Source organism: Peromyscus maniculatus, chromosome 2 (assembly GCF_049852395.1).
Source record: "Peromyscus maniculatus bairdii isolate BWxNUB_F1_BW_parent chromosome 2, HU_Pman_BW_mat_3.1, whole genome shotgun sequence".
Lineage (NCBI taxonomy): Eukaryota > Metazoa > Chordata > Mammalia > Rodentia > Cricetidae > Peromyscus > Peromyscus maniculatus.
In genome coordinates, this window is record NC_134853.1 from 66,230,965 (window position 1) to 66,256,190 (window position 25,226).

At 42.7% G+C, this 25,226-nt stretch overlaps 1 protein-coding gene, 1 non-coding gene and 2 pseudogenes across 4 annotated transcripts in view; 1 reads left to right on the forward strand and 3 right to left on the reverse strand.

The window, feature by feature from the left end:
- Ube2r2 (ubiquitin conjugating enzyme E2 R2) overlaps nucleotides 1–25,226 on the forward strand; it is an 83,554-nt gene that overhangs the window by 45,530 nt on the left and 12,798 nt on the right. Inside the window, exons 2-4 of one of the 3 annotated variants that reach the window (XM_076563482.1) lie at nucleotides 5,030–5,116; nucleotides 11,714–11,791; nucleotides 21,777–21,874. In XM_076563482.1, the coding sequence (XP_076419597.1) occupies nucleotides 5,030–5,116; nucleotides 11,714–11,791; nucleotides 21,777–21,874 (263 nt within the window). The remainder of the gene's footprint in view (nucleotides 1–5,029; nucleotides 5,117–11,713; nucleotides 11,792–21,776; nucleotides 21,875–25,226) is intronic. The other 2 variants (XM_076563480.1, XM_076563481.1) reach the window with 2 other exon arrangements.
- Nucleotides 3,388–3,487, reverse strand: LOC121827723 (U6 spliceosomal RNA; annotated as a pseudogene).
- Nucleotides 12,105–12,179, reverse strand: Trnaa-agc (transfer RNA alanine (anticodon AGC)). The gene has a single exon. It is a non-coding gene; the product is annotated as a tRNA-Ala (tRNA).
- On the reverse strand, nucleotides 18,504–18,957 carry LOC107402355 (large ribosomal subunit protein uL23 pseudogene; annotated as a pseudogene).

The following is a 25,226-nucleotide window of genomic DNA, read 5'->3' on the forward strand; positions in this document are numbered from 1 at the left end:
ACGAGATCTTGTGCCCCCTTCTGGCCTGCAGTCATACATGCTGTATACATAATAAATAAATAAATCTTTAAAAATAAATAAATAAAAATAAAAATAAAAATAAAATCTTCAATAGAAAGCCAGGCGGTAGTGGCACACGCCTTTAATCCCAGCACTAGGTGGGAGAGGCGGGTGGATCTCTGTGAGTTCAAGGCCAGCCTGGTCTACAGAGTGAGTTCCGGGAAAGGCTCCAGAGCAATATAGAGAAACCCTGTCTCGAAAAACAAAAACAAAAACAAAAAAATCTTCAGTAGGGGCTGGAGAGATGGCTCAGCAGTTAAGAGCACCTGCTGATCTTGTGGAGTTTTGCACCCAAATTGGGCGGTCACAACTACCTGTAATTCCAGTTTCAGGAGACCTCTGATACCCTCTCTGGCCTCCATGGACACTCCCTTCACATGCACAAATCCACACACAGACACACACGTGTTCGAGTGCATATAGGCACTCATGTGTACACCCCTCTTCCCCGTTAACTAAAAATCCCTTAAAATATTTAAAAATTTTATTCTGTATGAGTGTTTTTCTCACATGTATGTATGTCTGTGCATCACATATGGGTCTGTCAGAAAGTCAGAGCCCCTGAAACTGGAGTAATGGCCAGGTGTGGGCTGCCATGTGGGTGCTGGGAATTGAGCCCAGATCCTCTGCCGAGAAAGTGTTCGTGACCACTGAGCCATCTTTCCTTCTCCAATAATAAAATTTTTAAAAAATTAAAAATCTTCAGGAAATTTAGCCAGGATTTTAATTTCAAATAATCGCTTGCTCCTCTCCCTTGCTCTCTGTATTTTTATGTCTTACATAATTATATGGTTATTTTAAGTTATTTTTTGCATATGATATATGTAAATTATGTTTTTTTTTTTACAGTTATTTATGCATGTGTTTGTGTGCGTGCATGTCTCAATGTGACGATTGGAGCGCACCGTAATGGGGTTGGTCCTCTCTTACCACGTGTGCTCACACTTAGGTTGCCAGGTGTAATGGCCATTGCCTTTACCCATCCAACCCTCTCACTAATACGGGTTTTAAAATTTAACATTTAGTGTGCTTGTTATCATTGTTAGCTTGCCTAGTAATTTTAACCTAATTGTCTAAAGTCTATGTTCTTTTTCATGTGTTCCCAATGAATTCAGTTTAATGTATGCTGATGATTGTATAGAGGTAGCTTTGATTTACTTGGGATTTGTGGAGTGTGCCTGTGCGTGCGTGCGTTAGGGAACACTTCTAACATTGAGCCAAGTGGTTGACAGCTTGGCCTTAGGCTTCAGTTCTTGCTTGCACAGGGAGAAATGTGAGCTTTCTGATCCTTGTCGGGCATGCACATCACTCTGTACATACACACGACCCACACACTGGTATGGTATTCTAAATTCATAGGAAATTTTCAGAACTTTTCAAAGACATGGGCATCTCAGAGCCTAGTTTTGTCTTCCAGGTTTTTTTGTTTTTATTTTTTGTTGTTGTTGTTATGTGTGTATATTTTTCTCACTGCATAGGGTACTTCTAAACTTTAATAACTGTAGGCAGTTGTTTTCAACAAAAGCCGTAAGTGGAACTGTTTGCGTGACTGCCCTGCTTCAAATCAGATGAAATAGACATCTCTCTGCAAGTGGAGTTTGTTGTTTTTCTTTTTTCTTTTCTTCCTTCCTTTCTTTCTTTCTTCTTTTTTTTTTTTGGTTTTTTTTTTTTTTTTTTTTTTTTTTTTTTTTTTTTTTTTTTTTTTTGGTTTTTCGAGACAGGATTTCTCTGTGTAGTTTTGGTGCCTGTCCTAGATCTCGCTCTGTAGACCAGGCTGGCCTTGAACTCACAGAGATCCACCTGGCTCTGCCACCCAAGTGTTGGGATTAAAGGAGTGTGCCCCTGCCGCCCGGCCTGCAAGTGGAGTGTTTAGAACACAACTATAAATAATGACAGTTCCCGGGGTGGGAGGTGGTGTCGTCACGGGGCTAAGCAGGTTTCAGAAGGTCACTTCTCCCTACCAGCTCTGTTGCCGTCACCCCACATTCCACCCACCTTATTTTTTTAGGTTGAATTTGTAAAATATTTGTTTTAGGTTTTTTTTTTTTTTTTTTTTTTTGCAATAGCAGATTGGACTAGATTTAGTTAAACCATAAAACTTGTTCTTATGAAGCTCTGCCGTTTTTTGTGAATAGCCTCTGAAAAGTGACACACAGTTTTGGTCTTTTAATTTTTTTCTCCTTTTTTGGGAGAGTGTCTTGCTGTATAGCTGGCATTGGTCTAGAGTTTGTCAGTCCTTCCGTCTTAGCCTCCTGAGTGCTGGTATCACAGAGCTGTGTGCTACCATGCTTGGCTTGGACCATTTTTCTAGAAGTGTGAAATAGTTGATCTTTATAAAGTTTGGGAACTTTTTTTCATTGCTTTTATAACAGAACTCATATGGATCCTTAGTTTGGATTTAAAAAAAAAAGATCTATGTTTTATTTTATGTGTATGAATGTTTTGCCTGAATGTATGTATGTCTGTGTACAACATACATGCAGTGAGGAGGTCAGAAGAGGGTGTCAGATCTCCTGGTTTGGAGTTACAGACAGTTGTGAGCCATCATGTGGCTGCTGGAAACTGAACCCTGGGTTCTCTGTGAAAGCAGACAGTGCTCTTACCCCCTGAGCCGTCTCTCCAGTCCCCTCCCCCCTTTTTATATTTCTTAGTATTTTAAATACGAGATCTTTCCAAGAACATATATTGTAAAGTTTTATATCAAAAGAGCAAGGAATAGCCTAACTGTCCCAAGGTAAAAAAAACCCCTTTGTCCTGATGGCGCTAGATTTGAACTAGTCTTGACTGCTTAAGATTTTCATTCAGTTATTTAAGACGTTTGGGGCGTCAAGAATGATTTTTGTGTGCAATGTTTTTTTCAGTTTTGAATGATAATAGGATTGTAGTAGTCTTCCTTGTGTGAATACTTGAAACTCCATTCATTGTTCTTGAAGATTACAGACAGATCGGCCGTTTGGTCCCTTTCAACCATGGCTCTTTTAAGATTAGGGCCTGTTCTTTTGGATTACTATTTGAGAACGTTACGGGTTCATGCCTGAATACAGAGGCTAAGAAAACATGTCATATGTTTATATTAACCAGTAGAGTAATTAAATAAAGCTCACACACAAAAATTAAGTTTTTAAAGAAAAAGAAAAAACCCCTTTTGAAAGAAATGATTCGTGTGGGGTGGTGCGTACACATAATCCTAGTTACTACACAGGTGGGCAGGAGGACTCCAAGTTTAAGGCTAGCCTGGGCTAAGGGCTCATCTGTTTATGTATGTCATCAAATATTGTGTTAATACTAATAATCACACTTAGAGAATATTTTATTTTATTTATGTTTTAAAATATGGACTGCTTCATGAATTGGATGTCTTCCTTGGGGAGGGTCCATATTAGTCTTCTGTAGCATTCCAATTTTATTATATGTGCTGCCAAAACAGGTCCTTCTGATGCTGTCTACTGTAGCACAGGCTGCCTCTGAGCTTACTGTGTAGCTGGAAGTGACTTTGAACTTTTGGTACTCTATCTTTTTCTCCCAAATTGTAGATGTGTCCCACCATGGCTAACTTTTTGTGGTTTTGAGACAATTTTATGTGGCCCAGGCTGGCCCCACATAAGAATATTTTATAATAAAAAATGTTCATGATATGATACAGGCAAAAACAGAATATGAAAACAGGGGAAAAAACAATAAAAATTCAGTATATTCACATTTTGAGGTATTAAATTTTCCTTTTTGAATCACTTTTTTAAAAAACAAATGCATTTTATTGTGACATTTTCATATACATACTTTGTTAATATTTTGTTCATTTTTGCTTGCACACCCACACCCACTACCCTGTTATCCAAATTTTCCTTTTTGTCAGTGCTGGGAATTGGACTTAGGGCCTCATACATGCTAGGAAAGTGCTCTACCACTGAGCTAAATCTCAGCCTGCTATCAAATTAAAAAAAAAGTCTTAGGGTAGCCTCGGAGTTGACTCAGTGGTTAAGAGCACTTGTGGCCCCTGCAGAAGACCCAGGTTTGATTCACAACACCCACGAGGTGGCTCAACAATCCATAACCCCAACCCCAGTTCCAGGGGAATCACACACCCTCTTTTAACCTCCAAAGTCACTAGGCACACATATGGTACATATTACATACATGCACACAAAACATTCAGTACAAATATAAAATAAAATAAATTAAAAAAAATAAGCTTTAAGCTGGGCAGCGGTGGTGCATGCCTTTAATCCCAGCACTCGGGAGGCAGAGCCAGGTGGATCTCTGTGAGTTTGAGGCCAGCCTGGTCTACAGAGTGAGATCCAGGAAAGGCACAAAGCTACACAGAAAAACCCTGTCTCAAAACGGAGGGGGAGGAGGTTTTAAAAACGTTATTAATACTGAGGAAATGTGTGAGAAGTGGCACTGTAAGACCTGGGAATTGAACTCAAGTCATGAGGCTTGGTGGCAAGTGTCTTTTATTAGGGTTGAGGAGTAGAAAAAGAGCATTTGTATAATGAAAAGAATCACTGAAAGGAAAAGACACCAATGTCAGCGTTATTGTTGCTGAGTGAGGACATAATGTTTGCATGATGTCAATAAAAAGGAAAAATGTATTCTGTTATTTTACTAGAAAACCATAATGTTGTTTTGTTTGTCACAAAAATAATGCTAGCAGAGGATGAGGCCCAGCTTAGCAGTGAGGTGCACATCTGGATGCAGTGGGACCCAGGCCGCATGGGAGCAGCAGCCTCAGTATTTGGCCCATCTTACCTTTCATTCCTGCGAGTTGAGTTTGGGTGATTTAACAAAGACATAAATATTTGCTGAGATATTAACAGAATATTCTAATAACCCTGATACTGTAAATGACTTCTCAGCAACCTGCTTTTTAGAAAGGAACTTTGCTTCTTTGGGATTATAATAGTGTGAACTATTAGGCAAATGAATAACTTGTCTCATTTATTAGCATTATCTTTTTCTTTCTTTTCAGGCACATATTAAATTTCCTATTGACTACCCATATTCACCACCTACCTTCAGATTCTTGACCAAAATGTGGCACCCCAACATTTATGAGGTAAGAGACATCTGTCATAACTTTCTCTGGATTTTTCAGATTAGTTCTTTAAAAAGAGACTAGGGATTTACCAGTCAAGGCCCTGAGTTTGATTTCCACACCACATAAAAAAAGTAGTTTGGGCTGGAGGGTGTAGCTGAGTGGTAGGGCATTTGCTTAGCATGCACAAGGATCCGGTTCAGCCACAACACCACGCCCCCCACCTCTGAAAGAGATGCTGTATCTCAGGAAGTTGAGTTTTGCTGTAGCCACAGAAATATTCATGATTTTGTACTTATTCTGTAGCCTCTGGTTTAATTACTTAAAACCAAGGGTAGTTTTATAATTTATATATTGTAATATATAGTAATTATATCCCAGTTAAAGATCAAGGCTTTAAGCCTTTGCAGCTCATTGCTAAGATTATAATGCACACATGTTAACATTTGCATTTTAAAAATTTAGTAAAGTCCTATAAATTTATTTGTCTACCTATCCTCTGACTTTACAGCAAGGGTCACCTGTTGCTATGGGCAGAGCCTCAGCTTTTTGGGGGGATTTACCCTCCTACATTTGGACTGCCTCCTTTCAGAGTTACTGCTGAGCACTTGAGACCCTCTTTTGGGATAAATCCAAGGTGAGGTTCTTCTGTTGGACAAGTCAGTGTGCCTGCAGGGAGCATTTCTAGGGATCTGTTGGTTGAAACCTGAAGAAACATACTTAGCTTTGGACAAAATTATGACACTGTTGGAGTAATGTATTAGCCTAATAGAGCAGCCTTTTTATTTTCCATGGTTGCCTTTCCTTTTTTATTATGTTTGTTTGAGGCCAGCCCTCATAGTGTATCATTGTCTGTCTTCCAAGTTATAGTCCTTGGAGCCTCACAAGTGGGGTTCCAGACAGCCACAGTTTTTGTTTTTTGTTTTTTTCAGATAGGACAGACATGATGAAAAGGTGATATGTGCTGTCCTTTCCAGAAATAGCCTCCTGCAATACTTTCTGTTAGAATTAACATAATCATAATGTAACGGGACAGCAGGGCCGGCCAGATGGATGGTTCAGTGAGTAAAGCCACCAAGCCGGACAGCTGGAGTTTAATTTCTAGAACCCACAGGCTGGAGGGGAGAAGTGACTCTTTAGAGTTGTCCGCCGACCTCAGCACATACCATGGCACTTTCATCCCCCACCTCCAGTAAATGCTTACATGTTAAAAAAAAAAAACCCAAAAAACAAAAGATGGAGTTGGCATTGTAGCACATGCCTTTAACCCCAGGCAGAGGACAGCCAGGGCTACACAGAGAAACTTTGATTATATAGTTTGCTAAATACTGTTATCACCCAAAAGGATGTAAACTTTACTCTAGTATTTGTGAATTTAATTTTTTAAAAAATTACATGTCTGTGGAATTAATAGAGATGAAGTTGAGAAAGTGGCACACACCTTTAATCCCAGCAACAGGAGCCAGAGGCAGGCAGATCTCTGAGTTCAAGGCCAGCCTGGGCTACAGAGTAAGTGCCAGACAGCCCGGACTTTACACAGAGAAACCCTGTTGAAAAACCAAAAAACACTTTCACAGAGTGGTAATGCTTTTGCAGAGTTCCTGTCATTCCTGTGAGGCTCTCACAACCTATTGTAACCCCAGCTCCTGGGATCGGACACATCTCACCTCTGCAGGCATCTACCCACCCCACATACACACAGTGAAAAATAAACCTTCACATAAAAAGCCAATTGAATACGGATTTGCCATCAGCGATTGTAGATCTGCAGCAGGGTGTGGTGATGCGCACCGTCCTCCCAGCAGCTGGAAGGCAGAGGCAGGTAGATCTCTATGCATTTGAAGCTAGCCTGGTCTATATAGAGAGAGTTCTAGGCCAGATAGGGCTATGTGGTGAGCCCTTACCTTTTCATTAAGTAGTTTTCTGGTTACATGTTTTAGTGCCCTCCGAAGTGCACAGCCGGATCCTGTGGCTTCATAAACACTGTCGTTTTCATGCCAACGATTACAGACCTTACAGATCGGATGACCCAAGTGAAACATCACTGTTCGTTATCTCCCCCACCAAGTTTAACGTGTATGGGAGAGCCTGGTGTCATGGCACATACTGTAGTCTAGCCCAGAGAGGCTGAGCCCAGGAACAAACCAGGCATGTGCTATATTGATAGTGCTTATATATAATTTGCAGGAACTATATTTGAATCCTGGAACTGGCAGAATACTTTTGCTTACTTTTCCATTTCCTCTACGTTTTCACGGCTTCCTTCCCTCACGTCCATCCTACCTGCTGACAGGTCCAGTGTTGCCAGTGTTGGGTTTGACCGCTCTCTTGCTTGTAGAGCGTGGCACGGCACTGTGCCCAGCCTCTGCCGTGTTTGGTGATAAGCTGTGGTTAGGTAGTGGACTTGGCGGCGGCGGCGGCGGCAGCTTAGGGAGTGAAGCAGGTGGAGGCACGCGTCTGTCTGTTGTCTCTCTCCGTCTTTAACTGCACTGAGTTCTTCTTCTTCCTACTGAGTAGATAGAACTATCTCCTTTGTAGAGCTTCTACTTTCTCGGAATGTTAGCCTTAGTAATTTATCCTAATTAGGAATCAACTGGCAAAGCTAAGGATAATACATTAGGATTTATATTGCACAGATTATATATTGCAGTCTTAGGATCTTTCAAACTAGAGAATTAGTTTAATATCTCATTGTTATTAAATTCACATAAAATTTAAATCCAAAATTTTAAAATTCTAAGGTTTAGCTTAATATATGCTTTGCTTTAATTGTCCCAGTGTTTCAGGCACATTAAAAACCATTGAGATCAACTTTCTAAAATAATTTTTTGAAGCAACTTTAGATTTTTTAAAAACTTGCATGGGGCTGGAGAAGCAGTTCAGCGGTTAAAGAGCACTGGCTGCCCTTGCAGAAGGTCCAGGTTTAGTTGCCAGCACCACGTGGTGGCCACAGCCATCCATAACTCCAGTTGCAGAGGGTTCAGTGCCCTCTTCTGACATCTGGGGACACTAGGCACATACATGGTGCACAGACATACATGCAGTTAAACACTCTTCTTCACGGCTACAAAAGGTTACAAAAACAGTTCCTACTCTGGTCATTTTGAGGCAGGGTCTCACTCCTGCCCTGGGTAGCCAGACTCTTGATTCTCCTGCTCTACCCTTCTCAGTTGGGTTTAGAGGTGTGGACTACCACTTCTTGTTCCCATATGTTCTTTCTGTTCGGGTGTTTTGGTTTGGGGAGAGTGGGGTTGAGATAGGTCTCAGTAGCCCAGGTTATAATCCTGTAGCTTCTGCCTGTTTCTGCTTTCCAGATCCTGGGAATTTATAGGTGAGAACCACTGCACTCAGCTTTGGCTGTGTCTTTTTATTTTATTTTTTATGTTTTATTTTATGTTTATGGATTTCTGCCTGAAAGGATGTCTGTGCACCATATACGTGCAGTGCCTGTGGAGGCCAGAAGAACGGGGTTAGATCCCTTGGAACTGGAGTTACATATGGTTGTGAGCTCCTGTGTGTGCTGATAATTGAACCTGGGTCCTCTGAAAGAGCAACCAGGACTTAATCGATGAGCCGTCTCTGCAGTCCCTGGTTCTTTGTTTGTTGAGACTAGCTGTTCAAAGAACTCACTAGAGAACCTTAATGCTGTTTTCAAACAACTTCTTATCCTGCTTCAGCCTGTACATTCCCACATACATATATACGTGTATACATGCATACATATAACATATGGAAACAGGCTCTTATGTACTAGGTAGCTTCCATTTCAGGGCAGTCCTGCTTCCGCATCCCCAGTGATTGGATTATATTCCTGTGTCTTATTCCTGCCCCATTTGAAATCACACTGTGCTTCAACTTTATAACCTTAGTTCAGGGAAAAATGCTGAGTGTTGTGTTAAGATTTTGTTATCAGTGTTAATACGTCCCCCCCTCCCTCTGGTTTTCAAGACAGGGTTTCTCTGTGTGTCGATCCTTCTGCCTCTGCCTTCTTCCTAGTGCTGGATTAGGTGTGGGCCACCGCCACCCACTGTTCATTTTTCTTAAAAGCGTCTGGAACGCAAACCTATGTCTATGAGCAGACTAGACAAGTGCTCTCCCCCTTGAACTCTGGTCAGCCCTCTTTACTTTTTAACTGTGTATCCCATGGGCCTTCATGTTGCCAATCAGTTGCTTTTCTTCCTCCCTTCCTCCCTCCTTCCCTCCCTCCCTCCTTCCCTCCCTCCCTTCCCTCCCTCCCTCCCCCCCTCTCCTTTCTTTCTTTCTTTCTTTCTTTCTTTCTTTCTTTCTTTCTTTCTTTCTTTCTTTCTTTCTTTCTTTCTTTCTTTCTTTCTTTCTCTTTCTTTTCTTTTCTTTCTTTCTTTCTTTCTTTCTTTCTTTCTTTCTTTCTTTCTTTCTTTCTTTCTTTCTTTCTTTCTTTCTTTCTTTCTCTCTCTCTCTCTCTCTCTCTCTCTCTCTCTCTCTCTCTCTCTCTTTCTTTCTTTCTTTCTTTCTTTCGTTTTTTGAGACAGGGTTTCTCTGTGTAGCTTTGAGGCCTGTCCTGGAACTTGCTCTGTAGACCAGGCTGGCCTCAAACTCACAGAGATCGGCCTGCCTCTGCCTCCCAAGTGCTAGGATTAAAGGCGTGCACCACCACCGCCCGGCTCAGTTGCTTTTCTTATTGTTGTGAAGAAAATACCTCACAGAACAACTTTCTTAAGGAAGAGGAGGTTTATTTTGATTCATTTTGAGGGTAGAGCTCATTGTAGTGGGAGAGTCATAGCCTCAGGGAGCATAAAATAGTTGAAAACAAACCCAGAGAGAAATGTTTTTTTGGTCTCTCTGCCCCCCCCCCCCCCCCCCCCCCCCCCGCCAGACAGGGTTCAGGGTTTTTCTATGTCACCAGGCTGGCCTTGAACTCACAGAGGTCATCTGCCTGCCTCTGCCTCCTGAGTGCTGGGATTAAAGGTGTGTGCTATCAGGCCTGGCCACTCTCTGCTTTTCTTTTCTTTTCTTTTTTCTTTTCTTTTCTTTTTGTTTGTTTTTTCTAGAATGGTACTGCCTATGTTAAAGTAGATCTTCTCAAATTAGATAATCCCTCACAGACATGTCCAGAAAATTTATTCCTATTGAGATTCTAATCAGATTCCATCAAATTGACAATTAAGATTAATCATCACACCAATCATAGATTTATAATTTCCGTAACTTCTTTGAAACAGTTTTATTAAAGATATTTTTAACATAGGCTTAGGCATGAAAAAGAAGAGAGGCCAGGCGGTGGTGGCGCACCCCTTTAATCCCAGCACTCGGGAGGCAGAGCCAGGCGGATCTCTGTGACTTTGAGGCCAGCCTGGTCTCCAAAGCGAGTTCCAGGAAAGGCGCAAAGCTACACAGAGAAACCCCGTCTCGAAAAAAAAAAAGAAAGAAAGAAAAAGAAAGAGAGACACTCAGAAAAGACAGCCAGGAGCATGGGTGTGAGCTTCTCAAAGAAGAGATGCTCATTGGTATCCTTTTACTCAGCATCCTTTAAGAAGGACCATGAAGGCTGGAGAGGTGGCTAGCAGGAAAAAACACTGACTGGTCTTGAAGAGGACTCAGGTCCAATTCCCAGCACCCACTCGGTGCCTCACAACCTTCTGTAACTCAGGTTTCATGGGATCCAGCACCCTCTTACTGTCCAGGTACCAGCTGCACACATGGCACAGACAGAAAACACTCAGGCACATAAGTGAACCTGCCGTACCAAAGAAGAATTGCAGAAATAGGTTTTTTAAGGGGGCATAAATACAATACTCTAAAAGCATTTTTAAAATACACATAAATTCTGTTTAAAAAATTTAATTCATTTTAGCTTGGTGTGGAAGCTTACCCCTTTAATGCCAGCACTCTGGAGACAGAGGCAGATGGATCTGTGAGTTCGAGGCCAGCCTGGTCTATAAAGAGTTCCAGGACAGCCAGGGCTACACAGAGAAATCCTGTCTTGAGATGGATATATATAATTTTAAACTAAAAAAAATGTATGTGTGTGTTTTACCTGCATGTGTGTCAATGTACCATATTTCTTTCTGCCTGGTGCTCAGATGCCAGAAGAGGGCAGCAGATCCCTGAAACTGGAGTTACAGAATTGTGAGCCACTTTGTAGGCATTGGGAAATGAACCCAGGTTTTCTGCAAAATAGAAAAAAAAAAGTATATTCCCCCCCCCCCCCCTTTCTCTCTTTCTTTTGAGACAGAGTTTCTCTGTGTTGCCCTGGCTGTACTGGAACTTGCTCTGTAGACCAGGCTGGCCTTGATTTCATGAAGATCTGCCTCCCGAATTCTGGGATAAGGCCACTACCTCCTAGCTACAGCAAGTGTTCTTGACTGCCAAACAATCTCTGTAGATCCATACATACATGCTTAATCTGAATCTTTTATTTTTTTAAGACAGGGTTTTACTATATAGTCTTGGCTAGCCTAGGACTTATATATAGACTAGGTTGGCCTTGAACTCATAGAGACCCACCTGCCTCTGCCTCCCGAGTGCTGGGCTTCAAGGTGTGTACCACCATGATCTGTCCAGAAATCTATTTTGGGAGCAGTGTTTAGTTACTGTTTTTATGATTAAAACAAATCATTATTAATTTCCTCCACTCTATAGCTCCTGCTGATCTGGAACTTGCTATTTAGACAGGCTATCCTCCAAATCACAGACTCACTTGTCTCTCTGGGACTAAAGGTATGCAGCACCATGCCCAGCCAAAACAGGTTATCTTTAATTGGCTTGTATAATATTCCTCATACCTGATACTCTGGAGAAATTTTCTGTATATTCTTTTTTTTTTTTTTTTTTTTTTTTTTTTTTTTTTTTTTTTTTTTTTTTTGGTTTTTTCGAGACAGGGTTTCTCTGCGTAGTTTTGCGCCTTTCCTGGAGCTCACTTGGTAGCCCAGGCTGGCCTCGAACTCACAGCGATCCGCCTGGCTCTGCCTCCCGAGTGCTGGGATTAAAGGCGTGCGCCACCACCGCCCGGCTTTTTTTTTTTTTTTTTTTTTGTTAGAGCTGAGGACCGAACCCAGGGCCTTGTGCTTGCTAGGCAAACGCTCTACCACTGAGCTAAATCCCCAACCCATATTCTTATATTTAACTCCAAAGTCTTTATGTGGGTTTCATCTTAGGTTTTGTTTGTTTGTTTGTTTTTTCCGAGTCGGGGTTTTTCTGTGTAGCTTTGGAGCCTGTCCTGGAACTTGCTTTATAGACCAGGCTGGCCTTGAACTCAACAGAGATCCGCCTGCGCCTGCCTCTGCCTCCCGAGTGCTGCAATGAAAGGTGTGCACCCCCTCCTCAGAGAATTTCTTTTCTTCTTTTTTTTAAAATATTATTTTAGTGTTTTGAGGCAGGATCTCCCTTTGTATCCCAGGCTGGCTTCCAGCCTCAGCCTCTGCAGTGCGGGGATCACACACAGAAGGCCTGCTTATGCTCACAGTGCTGGTGCGGGGACCACACACAGAAGGCCTGCTTATGCTCACAGTGCTGAGTGTTGGACCCGGGCTGTGCCTGTTTTCCTTTCTTCTCCACATCTCTTTCTTTCTCTTCTCTATCTTTTAAAAACATTTTATTTTATTTTATGTGCATTGGTATTTTTGCCTGTATAAATGTCTGTGTGAGGGTGCTGGGTACCCTGGACCTGGAGTTAGACAGCTGTGAGCTGCCATGTGGGTGCTGGGAATTGAACCCGAGTCCTCTGGAAGAGCAGCCAGTGCTCTAACCACTGAGCAACCTCCCCGGCCCTCTCTCTTTTCTTTTACTGCTTGCAGTTAAACCCCCAACCTTGCACATATTAGCCACATACTCTGCCAAAGCTTGGACCACTGTCTGCCATCTGTGCTTTTTCCCTTCGTGTGTGTGTGTGTGTGTGTGTGTGTGTGTGTGTGTGTGTGTGTGAGAGAGAGAGAGAGAGAGAGAGAGAGAGAGAGAGAGAGAGAGAGAGAGGGGGGGGGGGGGAGGGAGGGGGGGAGACGGGGCCGTGTATCATGTTCTCATATATATAGAACAGGAAAGACTGAATTTCTTACCACTATCTCCCAAGTGCTCAGATTACAGATCTGCCATTTCTGTACGTGTGTGTGTGTGTGTGTGTGTGTGTGTGTGTGTGTGTGTGTGTGTACCTTCAGTTTTTCTCAAATGTGCATTAGCTGCTTTTAGAACATGTTAATATGGGGGCTATTGTTTTTGTGCTGAGATTAGAGGTGTATGTGCAGTCAGGAAAATGCTAATCAAAATGACATTGCAATTCTAGTTCACTTTAGTCAAAGCAATTAATCAAGAAAACAAAATACAGGACTGGATGGAGAGATGGTGAATGGTTAAGAACACAGCTGTTCTTCCAGAGAACCCAGATTTGATTCTCAGCACCCACAAGGTGGTTCACAACCATCTGTAACACCGTCTTTCGGTGTCCAGGGCCCCAGTTCTTTGGGTATCAAGCTCACACAGGGCACAGACATAGTGCAGCAAAACACCCGTACACATGAGTTTTTAAAAAGAAAGAAGGGGTGTGGAGGCAATGAATACTGCACGAGTTGTGAGAGAAAAAGGAACTGTATGGTGATTAGGCCTGTGAGTTAGTACAGAGACTATAAAAGTCAACATGGAGGTTCCTCAAAAAATCGGAACTACCACGTAATCAGGTTGTATTGTTCCTTGCTATATATATACTTAGGGGAATCAAAGTTAGATACAGTGGAGATTCCTGCGTGCCTTGACACTATTCACAACAATCAGGTTACATAATCAGTGTAGGGCTCAATAATTGTCAACATCACATAAACTAGAGCATTCCTGTTACTATAACACTTAGGAGATGGAGTCGGGAGGATTTCTACAAGTTTGAGGGTATCCTGGGCTAAGTAGCAAGTACCCAGGCCAGATAAGGCTTCCTGTCTTAAAAGTAAAATAAAGCGCAAGCTTTTAACCAGGTCAGTGCCAGTTCTGGCCTAGCAGGGCCTCAGAATAGTTACCAAAAAAAAAAAAAAAAAAAAAAAAAAAAAAGGCCAGGCATGGTGGTGCACACATTTAATCTCACTGCAGAGATTAAATGCAGAGGCAGAAGCAGGCATTTGGCTGAATCAGACAGGACTGTGTAGTAAGACCCTATTTCAAACAACAAAATCATACCGGGGGAAAATAAAATGTAGTATATACTCACAATGGAATATTACCCAGCCAAAAAGAATAGTCCTGTCATTTGTAGGAAAATGGTCAGAAATGGCAGTTAGGTCAAACAAAATAAGCCAGATTTAGAAAGACAAATGTTTTCTCTCTAATGAATCCAAATCTTAAAAATAGAAAGAGTAAACAAATGAGACACACAGACATAAAAGTAGAATGAGGACTATTGGAAATAGGAAGGGTATCAGCAGGAGGGAAAAAAAAGAAGAGAGGGTGGGGGGGTAGATATGCTCTAAATATGGTATCAATGTATGTGAGAATGTTAGGCCCAAACCCATTATTTTGTACATTTATACATGCAAATAAAAGCAACTGTTTTGTGTGTCCCTGTGTGTGTGCACACACACGGAAGCCAGGAGAGAACTCAGGTGTTGTTCATCAGATGCTGTCCACCTTCCTTTTTGAGGTCTCAGTGGGACCTAAGGACCACTAGCTAGTTTAGGGTGGCTGGCCAGCCAGCCCTGGGGATACACCTTTATCTGTACCCAGCACTGAGATTATAAGTGCCCCACAACACTCAGGGTGTTTTTTCTTGTTTATTTGTTTTGTTTTGTTTTCCATTTCTCTTTATTAAGAAATAACACTCAGGTTTTTATGTGTATGGGTATTTTTATGTGTGTGGCTGGAGCGATGGCTCAGCCGTTAAGAACACTGGCTTCTCTTGCAGATGACCAGGGTTTGATTCCCAGCACTCACATGGCAGCTCCGAGCTGTCTATAGCTTCAGTCCCGGGGGTCTGATGCTTTCTTCTGGCCTCCTCAGGCACCAGTGTACATGTGGTACCCATATAAACCTGTAGACAAAATACCCATCCACTCAGCTTTTTATCATTTTTTTTTTTTTTTTTAGCTTTCTATGTCATTTTTTTTTTTTTTATTCTTCTCTCATACGTGATACTCAGCTTTTTGTGTGCATACTGGGGATTGAATTTAGGTTCTTCATGCTTGTGTATCGAGTACTTTACCAGCTGAGCTCCCAAGAAAGACAACTTTAGGGGGGCAGATAGTATTTGGCAGTCTGACCCACAAACAATCTATATCAAAATCTCTCTCCGTGTTTTTTGCAAACATCAACAAGATGATATAAAATTTATAAAGAAATAATGAGACCTAGAAGACCAAAACAACATTGAAAAGGAATTAAAATATAGTATGAAACTGTTGTTACCAAGAGAGTTTAGTACTGCTATGATGAAGAATTGAGAACCTTAAATAATGGAGAACATGCCGGGCGGTGGTGGCGCACGCCTTTAGTCCCAGCACTTGGGAGGCAGATGCAGGTGGATCTCTGTGAGTTCGAGGCCAGCCTGGTCTCCAAAGCGAGTTCCAGGAAAGGTGCAAAACTACACAGAGAAACCCTGTTTCAAAAAACCAAAAAAAAGGAATAAATAAATAAATAATGGAGAACATCTGTAGCTATGAGATTTTTTTTTTTTTTTTTTTTTTTGAGGTAAGATCTTGCCATGTAGTCCAGAGTAGCCTTCAGCATGCTGCTGTCCTTCCTCAGCTCCCAAGTATTGGGATTGTAGGCAGGACTGTGATGCCTAGTGATAATCAATAGATTTGACAGAAATGACACCAAACTCACTGCGTGTCGTCCTTGCTAGGATTTCTGTTGTGATAAAGCACTACAACTTCCGGAGGAAAAGGTTTATTTGGTCTGCATATTCTGGGGCACTGCCCATCGAGGGTGGCCAAGGCAGGAACTGATGCAGAGGCCATGGTGCAAGTCTGCCCTCTGGCTTACTCTTCTCATGGTTTGCTCAGCCTGCTTTCTTACACAGCCCAGGACCACTGCTCAGGGTGGCCCCAACCTCTCATCCACATCAGTCAGTGCCCCAAATACTGTCCACAGATCAATTTGATAGAGACATTTTCCCTCTTCCCAGATGATCCTCCTAGCCTGTGTCAAGTTGACATAAAAATTAGCACAAGTGGGAAGTAGCAATCTCATTAATAGTTGGATTTTCACAAACAAAAAAATGATACGGAATCCCTTCTTCATAAAAAATTCTTCAGAAACTGCTCAGACATATACTCAAGAGGAAGAGGCAGGAAGAAGATTCCTGTGTTTGAGGCCAGCATGGTCTGTAAAGTTCTTTAAAGAATTAAAAAAAACAACAACAACAACAACAAAACAACAGTTAATAAAAGGATTAACCTAATTGAAAAGTAGCCAAAGTAAGCCACAAGTGTGTACTTAGGAGGCCGAGGCAGGAGGATTAACAAAAGCCCAGGCCAGACTGAGCAGACTCGGATTGGAGATATGAAGAGAACCAGATAATGAATAAGCTGAAATACACATCAGACACACAGTGAGACTTCACTGACTCACAAAATGGTGCATGTGCTGTTAGGAAAAAGTCCCATGGAAATTAAATTAAATTAAAACGATGCCATAGAACTGGACTTGGGTCCTATGAAAAAGCCATATCTCATATCTCTCTATTATTATTTTTTAAATATTTGATTGCTGGGTGTGGTGGTTCATGGCTCTAATTCCTACTTGGTAGGCAGAGGCAGGCAGGTGTGAGTCTGAGGATGGCCTGTTCTACATAGCTTTAGTCCACCCAGGGATGCATAGTGATACCCTGCCCCCCCCCAAATGAGTTGTATTATATATTTTTAAAAGTGTGTGTGTGAGATTATAACATAGTCCTAACATTTCCTCCTTGTCTTCCCTCCCTCCCATAAGCCTTCCTTGTTCTGTTTCAATTCCATGGCCTCTCATTCATTAATTGTTATATATACATGAATACAACCTGCTCAGTCTGTTTAATGTCACTTGTACTTATGTTTTCTGGGCTGACCATTTGTTATGGGGTAACCAGTTGGTGTGCTCTTCCCTGTGCAGTTTGAGCATTCCTGAGTTCTTTGTGGAGGACTTTAGTCTGTCTCAGTTGCCTCTTGCATAGCAGAAATTCTAAAATTTGCTCTGTTAGTGATTTCCCAATGTCTCTTGAATATTCTGATTTTTTTTTTGTTGATATCCGAATGTACCAATTCCTCATTCTTTAATCCCTGATATTAATAAAGCCGTCTGCCTAGGCCACTTCATTTATGATGTTTAGTGAATGATTTTTCTTAATTTTTTAATTTTATTTTATGTGCATTGGTGTTTTGCCTGAATGTATGTCTGTGTGAGGGTCAGATCTTGGAGTTACAGACAGTTGTGAGCTGCCATGTGGGTGCTGGGAATTGAACCTGGGTCCTCTGGAAGAGCAGTCAATGCTCTTAACCCCTGAGCCATCTCTCCAGCTCATAGTGAATAATTTTTAAACATTTTTCTTTTTCACGGTTTCCTCCCACTCCCTACTCTGTAATCTCTGCTTAAATTCTTTGAGAGTTTTGGATTTTGTGTGTGCTTGATCATCTTGATCGCCCCTCTCCCCATCCACTCAAGTGCCTTTTCTTTCCTCTGCTCTTACTCTCTCTGCCTCCCTCAGCTCTCCTCCTGTCTCTTAAAAACTCTTCATACTAATTTGTATTGCCCAAAGTGTTCTTGGATGTGTGGTCTCCCACTGGAGAATGCGCACCTTCCCAGGTCCTGGGGTCTTAGAGGATCTGACCCCTCCCTCCCAGCAGCTAACGGTAGCTTGTTGTTCACAGCTGGAGTGGGATTGTGTGCCCAGCTTCCTCTCCGTGTTGTTATCTGATGGGGCTTGGGCTGGCCCCGGTGTTGCGTGCTCTCACAGTGCTGAAGTTCCAATGGGCAGTGCTCTGCCGTGTCCACAGGAGCTTGCCTTGTGGTGCTTTCACCTCGGGCTCTGACGCTATTTCTGCCCTCTCTTTACAGTCATTCCCAAGGGTGGCGGTGGTGAGGTATATGTTTCCTTTAGGGATGAGCATTTTGTAGTCTCTTACTTTCTGCACCTTGGTGGCCAGCTGTGGGTCCTCTGTGTCAGTCACCGTCCACTGCAGATGAGAGTTGAGAGATGTAAGGAGCACAGAAGACAAGCAGGCAGGACATGAGGGTGTTAAGCAGGTCTCAGGGCTTATCCAAGTTTCCATTTGAGCAGTCATTAGGGTCATTGATCTTTTTAAAAACTAGATCTTTGAATTCTCTTCTATTTCAACCATTTTGGTATCTTTGTATGTCCTTGTTGAAGAGTTAGAAGTTCCCCTGAGCCATCTCCCTGGCCGAAGAATAGTTTTAGTATAGGGAAGGGGAATTCCAACACATTGATCTTTAACTCTGTCAGAATTAGCCAGCTGGACTCAGTTTAGATGTTGGCAACATCCAGAGCATCATAATCAGGAGCCACCCAAACATAACGCCTTCTTCTCTCTGTCAGGCCTCACCAGGGTATTGACTATGGCTGCATCAGTGTCATAGAGTTTGACAGCCTGTTTGATCTCATGCTTGTTGACCTTGACATCCGTAATGAGCACAAGTGTGGTGTTGTCTTCTATCTTCTTCATGGCAGATTCAGTGGTCAGGGGGAATTGGATGATGGTGTAGTGGTCAGGCTTGTTTCTCCTGGGCATGCTCTTTCAAGGGTGTTTGGGCTGCCTTCAGAGCTACCGGGTCTTGGGCTGCCAGAAGGTGAGTGACGTGTGGATCTTCTCTTTGTGGCTGTGGACACCTTTCAGCACTGCCTTCTTGGCTTTCAAGGCCTTCGCTTTGGCTGCGGCTTGGGGAGGGGCAGGAGCTTCCTTCTTCGCTTTTGGTACCATGTTGGCAAAAAGGCGGAATTTGCTGTTCACTCCATTGTGCTGTGGTAATTATTAGAGCAGTAATAGGAAACAAGTCCCCGGGAGTATTTTATTTTATCATGTGTTTATTTTTTTACTTATTTATGTATTTATTATGTATGGTGCACATAGTACGTGAGTGCATGTGTGATTGAACTGAGGCCAGAGGTCAGTCTTAGGAGTCATTCCTCAGGAGCCATCTACCCCGTTTCTTTTGGTACAAGATCTCCCTGGAACCTGGAGCCCATAGGCTCTGCTGGCTGGCTAGGAAGCCCACGGAAGCATTGCTGCTGAGATGATGAGCACGCTCCACCATGCCCAGCTCTTTCCATGGATCCAGGGGTCCAAGTCAGGTGCTTGTGCTCATGTAGCAAACACTGCCAGCGAGGCTGTCCTCAGCTCCTATTCTGATGTTTATGATGCTGGTTGATTTCTCTAGACAGACACACGTCTAAATTTCCTCTAGGTTTATGAAATTTTACTCATTATTGGGGACCTATGTAGAAGCTTCTATGACCACAAAGCCTCTTTCTTGTGTGTGTTTTTTTTTTTTTCATCTGTTCTCTCCACATACAGTTCTTTCTTTCGTACTGTGGTCTGTCTTTCACCTTTCTTTGATGTCCAATTATAATCTAGTTTTTAGAATACACTATCTTAATCTTATTTTCCTAAAATTTTATTCTCTTAATATTTTTTTTTCTGGGCATGGTGGCCCACACCTTTAACCCCAGCACTCAGGAGGCAGAGGCAGGGAGGTCTCTGAGTTTGAGGCCAGCCTCTGTAAGTGATGGCTGTGCTGGCATGAAGACCTCAGTTCATATCCCCAGCACCCCTGTGAAAAGCCAAGTGTGACCGTGCAGTGACATCTGTGATTCCAATGCTGTGTAGACAGGGACAGGAGGATGTAGTTGAATAGCTACGTGCTCAAAACTGAGGTAGAGAGCCATTGAGGAATCTCATATTGATGACCACTGGCTTCCGCAAATGCTCACAAATATACTCACATACACATACAAAGAAGGGTTTTATTTTGTTCTTTAAGACAGGGTTTCTCTGTGTAGCCCTGGCTATCAAGGAACTCACTGTGTAGACCAGATTGGCCTCAAACTCAGAGCTCAGCCTCCTTTGAGGATTAAAGGCATATGCTACCACTGCCCAGCTCACAGAAGTTGGTTTTTGGTTTTTTTTGTTTTTTTTTCTCTTTGAGACAGGGTTCTCTGTGTAGTTTTGGTGCCTGTCCTGGATCTCGCTCTGTAGACCAGGCTGGCCTTGAACTCACAGAGATCCACCTGGCTCTGCTTCCCAAGTGCTGGGATTAAAGGTGTGTGCCACCACCGCCTGGTGCACACAGAACTTTTTAGAAGCTCTATTTTATAATTACATAAACATCTGTATGTGTTTTAAATTTGAGTTATATATAACAATTTTGTACATTATATTATACATATAGGTTCAAAAATTGTTTAACTCTTAACTCCCAGTTTTGATTCTTAAAAAACAAATGACTTAGCTGGGTGTGGTGGCACACACCCTTGATCCCAACACTCAGGAGGCAGAGGTAGGCCGATCTGTGTGAGTTTGAAGCCAACATGGTCTACAGAGTGAGTTCCAGGACAGCCAGGGCTGTTGCACTGTGAAACCCTGTCTCAAACTACAACAAAAATAAAAACAACAACAACAACAACAAAAAAACAAAAAACAAAAAAAACAAGTGACTTGTTGGGCATTGCTGGCCCATACCTTTAATCCCAACACTCAGGAGGTGGGGGCAGGTGGATTTCTGAGTTTGAGGCCAGCCTGGTCTACAGAGCGAGTTCCAGCACAGTCAGGGCTACACAGAGAATCCCTGTCTCAAAACAACGGGAAAAGAAAGGCAGGGAGGATTTAAAGAAGCACATGACTATTTTACTTAAGCTATATTTTTCTGTTGAATGTGTGTCCATTTATCTACCTCTCTGTATGGCATATGTAGGCCATGTGATGTGTTTGAAGTAATCAGAATGTACTTGTTGGATTAGTTCTTATGTTTATGGAGCAAACTATAATAACTACACCAGTTAGTGTTTAACCATATAGTCAAGAATTATCTTGTTTGTTTGTTTAAGAAGGATGGTGGTGCTACAGACAGGACACACATCTTGGAGATTGGCCCAAGTGGTTTTGTTGTTTTATCTGAGAAAGGATACAACTTTTGTGTAACCCTGGATGACCTGGAACTTGATATATGTAGATCAGGCTGCCTCAAACTTGGAGTGGTCCTCCTGCTTCTTGTCTTACTAAGTGCTGTGATTATTACAGGCATGTGCCACCAAACCTGGTCCAAGTGAATTTTTATACTGTTTAATTTTTCTTCAACTTTGAATTTTAACATGGAGAATTGTTTTTCCCCACAATAAAAAGAAACAATTTTTAGCAAAAAAATTATATGCCTTATACATTGCATGTTTTGTTTTTTTGTTGTTGGTTTGTGTTGTTTGTTTTATTAAAGACAGGTTCTTACTGTGTAGCCCTAGTTGGTTTGGAATTTGCCATGTAGACTGTAGTCCAGGCTGGCCTTTATCACAGAAGTGTGTGTGTGTGTGTGTGTGTGTGTGTGTGTGTGTGTGTGTGTGTGTGTGTGTGTGTACGTGTACACGTACATGTACTCCTGTGTAGACCAGGTGTGACCATGTAGTCCAGGCTGGTCTCATCCTTGAGATCCTTTTGCCTCAGTCTGAGTACTGGGATTGCAGGTGTGTGTTGCCACGCCTTGCTCACATCAATTTTACATATTTACCGAATGTCGTATTGTTGTCTTGTAGAATGGAGATGTATGCATTTCAATTCTTCATCCGCCTGTAGATGACCCACAGAGTGGAGAACTGCCCTCTGAAAGGTGGAATCCTACTCAGAATGTGAGGTAAGGTGTTCTATAAGAAATGAAACTTACTGTGTTTTGTTCTGCTTCTCATTCATTTCTTTGTTTGTTTGTTTATTGGTTTTTTGAGACAGGTTTACTTTGTGTACCCCTGCCTCCTGGAACTCACTCTGTAGACCAGGCTGGCCTTGAGCTCACAGATGTGCCTGCCTCTGTCTCCTGAGTGCTGGGATTAAAGGTGTACGCTAGCACCGCCCAGCTATTTTGAAGACATTCTTACTAGGTTGCCAAGGTTGGCCTCAAACTCCTGGGCTGAAGTAAACCTTTTACCTCAACCCCCCAAACACACAGGACTACAGACACTTGCTGCTTGAGTCCTGTTTGAAGCTGTGGAAAGAATCCTTCCTGTGTTGGACTGTTTTCTCTCTGGGTTAGAGCATGAGGGTGTATTATGTAAGGGTTTTGCTTCACAGGGGTGTCTAGGCAATTGAAGGGTCCAGAAATGCTGCAAAACCCAGAAATCTATTGGGTGGGCGAGGGTGAGAGGCCACTTGTGAGCTGGGATGAGAGAGGGGAGCAAGCTGTGGTGGCATAGGGGGGGGGAAGGTGTGGAGCATTCTCACCGGGAACTTCGAAGGAGACAGTGGCGGGTCACAGTGGCCTTTAGTGATGAGGGCTGAAGGCGGCAGGTGCGAGTTGGGAGCACCTGGTTCTGGAGTGTGGCGATTCTTGGTTGACTGACAAGTGTGCCTGCATCACTTCGAAGTGTTGACTTCCGGAGCAGTGGTGGTTGGGATTCCCACTTCCCTCCATCGGGTTCTTCTTCTTATATATTAAATTTTATTCTTCCTTAGACCACCCCATAACTCCTGTGTTGAAACTTTATTTTTCTTAACACGTATGTATTGATTTGGCCTTTATCACAGAACTGTGTGTGTCTGTGTGTGATAGCTTGAGTGTTGATCGGAGGTCAGAACTTGTAGAAGTCAGTTTTCTCTTTCCATCATGTGGATTCCAAGAACTCAGCTCTCTTATCAGGCTTGACAGCACCCTTCTCACCTGCAGGTACCACCTTGCAGACCTCACCTGGCTGTTTTTGAGGTACCTAGGCATGCCCTACTAGTTATAGTTTTGATGAAGTAAGAAATATAGTTTTGGCCATTGTGATGGTGCACACCTTTAATCCCAACACTCAGGAGGCAGAGGCAGGTGGATCTTTGTGAGTTTGAGACCAACTTGGTTACATAGTAAGACCTCCTGGCAGAAAAAAAATAAGAAAGAAAAGGTAGAGACTTAGGTTGCTGCTGTGAGACAGTGTCTGTGTAACCAGGGCTGGCCTGGAACTTCTGTGATAGTCCTGCCTCAGGTATCTGTAATGATATGGCGCGTGGGAGGCCTTGGCGGGTTTAGATCAAGGTGCCCAGCGGCGGGTGGTGGGTGAGATACGCCATGCGGAGCTGCGGATGGTGGAAAGTTATCCACATGGCAGAGGTGGCGTCCAAGTTTATTTTGTGGGGAGGGAGGAGGGAATGGAGGGAATGAGAGGAGAGGGAGGGAGAGAGAGAGAGAAAGAGGTGCATAGTGCTACCTCTAGCAAGAGGAGGGGAGAGATGGCGGCAGGATGCTGGGTGGGTCCCCAGGGGGCGGGTACCCAAGGGGCAGTTCAAAATACTAACAGTATTAGCCATCATATGTGATAAGACATATACTTAACTATGGTACACCAAAACTTTGTGTTTTTAATACTCAAGGTATTGGGTTTTATTAGTCATTAATACTGTAACTATCAGAGGGACCTTTAATGTCTCTGGTTCTCTCATCTAAAGGCCTAGGGTAACACCTTGCTTAGTGGATAGAAGCCATGAGTAGATGGACTAGGAAAGCTGCTGGAATGGCCATTGTTGCCTAGCTGACTGTGGTCACTACTAATGAGCTTCTGGGGTGAGGGGTGGGGTCAAATGTGAAATGACCATTTGCTATATATTAGAAAAGAAATACTCTTCTTAATTCCTCAGATCCTTTTCATTTGCCTATGGGGAGAAATAGCTGCTAGCTGCCTGTATATATCACAGCCCACTTTACATAATGTCAAATTTAATTTGAATGCTAAACACATAAAAATAAGGATTATTTTAAACACTTTATTAAAATGCATCCTACTTGTTTTGAGAAGAACCTATAGCAAGTGTTGCATATAGGAGCTATCTTTAGTTTTTTTTTTTTTTTTTTTTTTTTTTTTGAGACAGGGTTTCTCTGTGTAGCTTTGCGCCTTTCCTGGAACTCACTTGGTAGACCAGGCTGGCCTCGAACTCACAGAGATCCGCCTGGCTCTGCCTCCCGAGTGCTGGGATTAAAGGCGTGCGCCACCACCGCCCGGCCTTAGTTTTTTAGTTTTTGTTTGTTTTGTTTTGTTTTTTTTGTTACTGGTTTTTCGAGACAGGGTTTCTCTGTGTAGCTTTGGTGCTGTCCTGGATCTCGCTCTGTAGATCAGGCTGGCCTTGAACCCAGTTTTTTTTTGTGCGTGTGTGACAGGGTTTCTCTTTATAACAGTCCTTGGCTGTCCTGTAACTCTGTCTGCAGACCAGGCTGACCTCAAACTCACAGAAATCCACCTGCCTCTGCCTCCTGAGTTCTGGGATTAAAGGTGTGCACCACCACCACACCCTGGCTTATAGGAGCTGTCTTAACAGACACTTAAAGTACTGAAAGTTAGGAGTTTTATTTTTTTTTCCACTTTAAGTTCATTGAAGTGTTTAGGAGGCTACTCGAGAGATATTGTCATGCTCTGCTTTCCAAAGTAATTTGATAATATAATTAAATAGACACTGTGTTTTGCTTTCTGTAATTTTGGTTACCCATAGCCAGCTGTGGTCTGAAAGCATTAAATGAGAAATTCTAGGAACCATCTCTAAGTTTGAGGTTGTACCTCTCTCCCTTGTGTCCCGACTGTATATTATACACCCGTTAGTGTGTGGCTGTTCCTAGTGGCTGTCTCTCTACCAGTGCAGGGTGTCACTTACTGTGTATGTGTAGGAATGCATTGTTGTGTTTCAAGGGAAGTTTCTTTTTCTTGGCCCCTAAGACAGGTGTAGTTGTAGGAGGTACAGCTTAAAGGAAGCACTGGAGCAACCAAGCTTGTCAAGCATGCAGACCTGCTTTCTCCAAAACAGGAAGATGATGTCCAGTTACCCGAATGCTGAGTGACGTGGTCACACAACCTGGTGATCCTTTGCTATTAGCAGCCAACTCAGCCGGAATTTCTCCCAACTCCTGAGAATTGTTTAGGCCTTAATCCTACTAGGCGTTGTCTCTCAGTGTCTAGAACTTACCCTTATGAAGAGGCCTCACCAACTTGGCATTTTCCATCAGTAGCACCCATCCACATGCTTACTAC